The sequence below is a fragment of the Rhododendron vialii genome, chromosome 4a (genome assembly GCF_030253575.1).
Source record: "Rhododendron vialii isolate Sample 1 chromosome 4a, ASM3025357v1".
Classification (NCBI taxonomy): Eukaryota; Viridiplantae; Streptophyta; class Magnoliopsida; order Ericales; family Ericaceae; genus Rhododendron; species Rhododendron vialii.
This window is the reverse complement of record NC_080560.1, coordinates 27,225,829-27,228,085: the sequence shown is the minus strand read 5'-3', so window position 1 is coordinate 27,228,085 and position 2,257 is coordinate 27,225,829. Positions and strand designations below refer to the sequence as shown.

General features: G+C 43.8%; 1 protein-coding gene across 1 annotated transcript; it reads right to left on the bottom strand.

The window, feature by feature from the left end:
• Positions 1 to 694: 694 nt before the first annotated feature.
• On the bottom strand, positions 695 to 2,008 carry LOC131323860 (uncharacterized). Its single transcript, XM_058355702.1, has one exon. It carries the CDS (start codon positions 2,006 to 2,008, stop codon positions 695 to 697), a length of 1,314 nt encoding a protein of 437 aa, XP_058211685.1.
• Positions 2,009 to 2,257: the final 249 nt, after the last annotated feature.

Here is a 2,257-nt window from a genome sequence, read left to right as displayed (position 1 = left end):
AGCAAGTACATACCAAACAGCATTAGCAGCCATGGCAGGCAAACACTACTCTGATCAACAGCAGCCACACATCAACTTACAATCAAAATGAAATGGAATTGAACTATACAATCCACTACTGCAAAGAACTTCAAGTGCTGATTTTCGACTCTCACAAGTGCTGATTCTTGTGCTGGTGCTACTTTTTGACAGTGCTTCGAATTACATACATGTTCAGCAGGTTATATGACTGAAATACAACAATCTTAGGTAGGTGAGGCACAACCATTATAATATGACAAGGTCCCAATCCATTATATTCAACAAAATCCAACGTCAGAGGCAACAACAGTTACGTTACATTAAAATCCAAAGTACCGCATACCTAAAAAATCGAAAAGGTTCAACGAAAGTACCTAAAGGTTGGATTACATTCTCAACGCTCACCCAGGCAATGGAGACTTGCATGTGCTTCGATTGTGTCCAGGCTCATGGTAAAGCCCACAAAAAATAGTTTGTTTTTCTTGGAATTGTGACTCAATCCTCTTTTTCTTCAGCCTTCCAGTAGGTCGCTTTGTAGCAGGAGGTCGAAGCGCTTGCATGGCTATGGAAGAAGAGGTGGCTATGTCAAGGTCTTCACAACCGTACTGAATCTCAGGAACTTGTGGGACGATGTCAGTCGAAGAAGGCATGTCATGAAAAGGTATGGGAGACATTACGGTCGTGTAAATAAGAAGTTGTGCCTCGACCTTATAGAAAGGATCCACATGTTATATATATTGTACGACGAACCTTGTATTGCACGAACCGCATGCTTGCAAGGGATGTCTTTCATCTGCCAACGCACACAACTGCAGTAAAAGGGATGGAGCTTGACCGCATGAGATTTCCAGTCGGATGCAGAGACGATGAACTCTGTGGGAGAAGTGGGTCGACAAGTGAGACCTCGAGATTTTTCCTGAGATTCCTTAATCATTTTGTCCATATTACGACCAACCGGCAAGGGATGCCATTTACCCACCTCCATCTTATGCCTATATAACATGTTAGTGGTGATGGTAACGTGCCCCTTCATGAATTGGATGATGTCCAAGTCTCTCAATTTCAATATCCAATTGTTGAAGCTTTCGGCAATGTTGGTGTACAATTTGTCCCACCTCCGATACGGAAATCGCGCATTCGACCAGTGTTGTGGACCATTTTCTTCAACCCACTTCGACAACTCAGGTGATAGCCCAAACAATTTCGTCAAGTACACCCCATATAGCCGCTCATCACATGCATAGGCAATTTTTGTGAAAAGATGCAACGCCGTCTTCTTGGGGTTCCCCTTCATTCCTTTTCCGGTGGCAAACTTGCTAAAATTTTCCTTCACGAGGCGAACACACCATGCATTGCATTCCTCACCAAACAATTCCTTAACTGCCCTCAACAACCCAGGATTACGGTCTGTCACAACCACAACTTCCTTTCCGGCAACAATTTCCTTCAGGCTATGCATGAACCATAACCAATCCTCGTAGTTCTCTGATGATACAATAGCATATGCAAGAGGGTACAATTGATCATTCGCATCATAGGCAGCTACAGACAAACAACTACCGCGATATGGACCAGTCAAAAAACATGCATCAATAAACAACATCGGGCGACATCCCCCCAAGAATCCCGTAATGCTGCAACCATAAGCGACAAAAAGTTGCTTGAACTTGCCATCCTCAGAAGAACTCCAAACTGCCTTCGTGTTGGGAATTGATTCTATAAGATGTTGACAAATCCACGGCACTAAGTGATACGTCATGGATACCGGCCCACTTATCAACTCACGGGCACGTTCCCTAGTCCTCCATCCTTGCGAGTAAGTTAGGGGAGTATGGAACGCAAGCTCGAAGTCCTTGCATATGCTCCTTGGGAGGATATTGGGCTGCCCTGCTATTTTGTCCATGAATATCATACCCATCTCTTTTGCCCGAATCCTTGGCTTGAAATTAGTGTTGTCCTGTGCAGTGTGGCAATGTTCATTCTTCATATTGATGACTCTAATGAGTTCAGACTTACCTTATGTCCTAGCTGTTAACTTCCATGGACAACCATCAACCACGCAAGCTAACCTATAATAATGACAACTATTGTCCAAATACTTGAAAGTGAACTTGTTCAATGCTGCAAAAAGAATAACAGCCTTCTTGAATAGCCTATGGTTGTCAAACAACTGACCATCACCACTTAGAATGTCTTCACCTCGCCGTTGCGAGTGCGGCACCAAACCCATTTCATG

Coding starts and splice junctions, on each gene's coding strand:
- LOC131323860 (XM_058355702.1), bottom strand. CDS start 2,008: ATGAAGAATGAACATTGCCACACTGCACAGGACAACACTAATTTCAAG.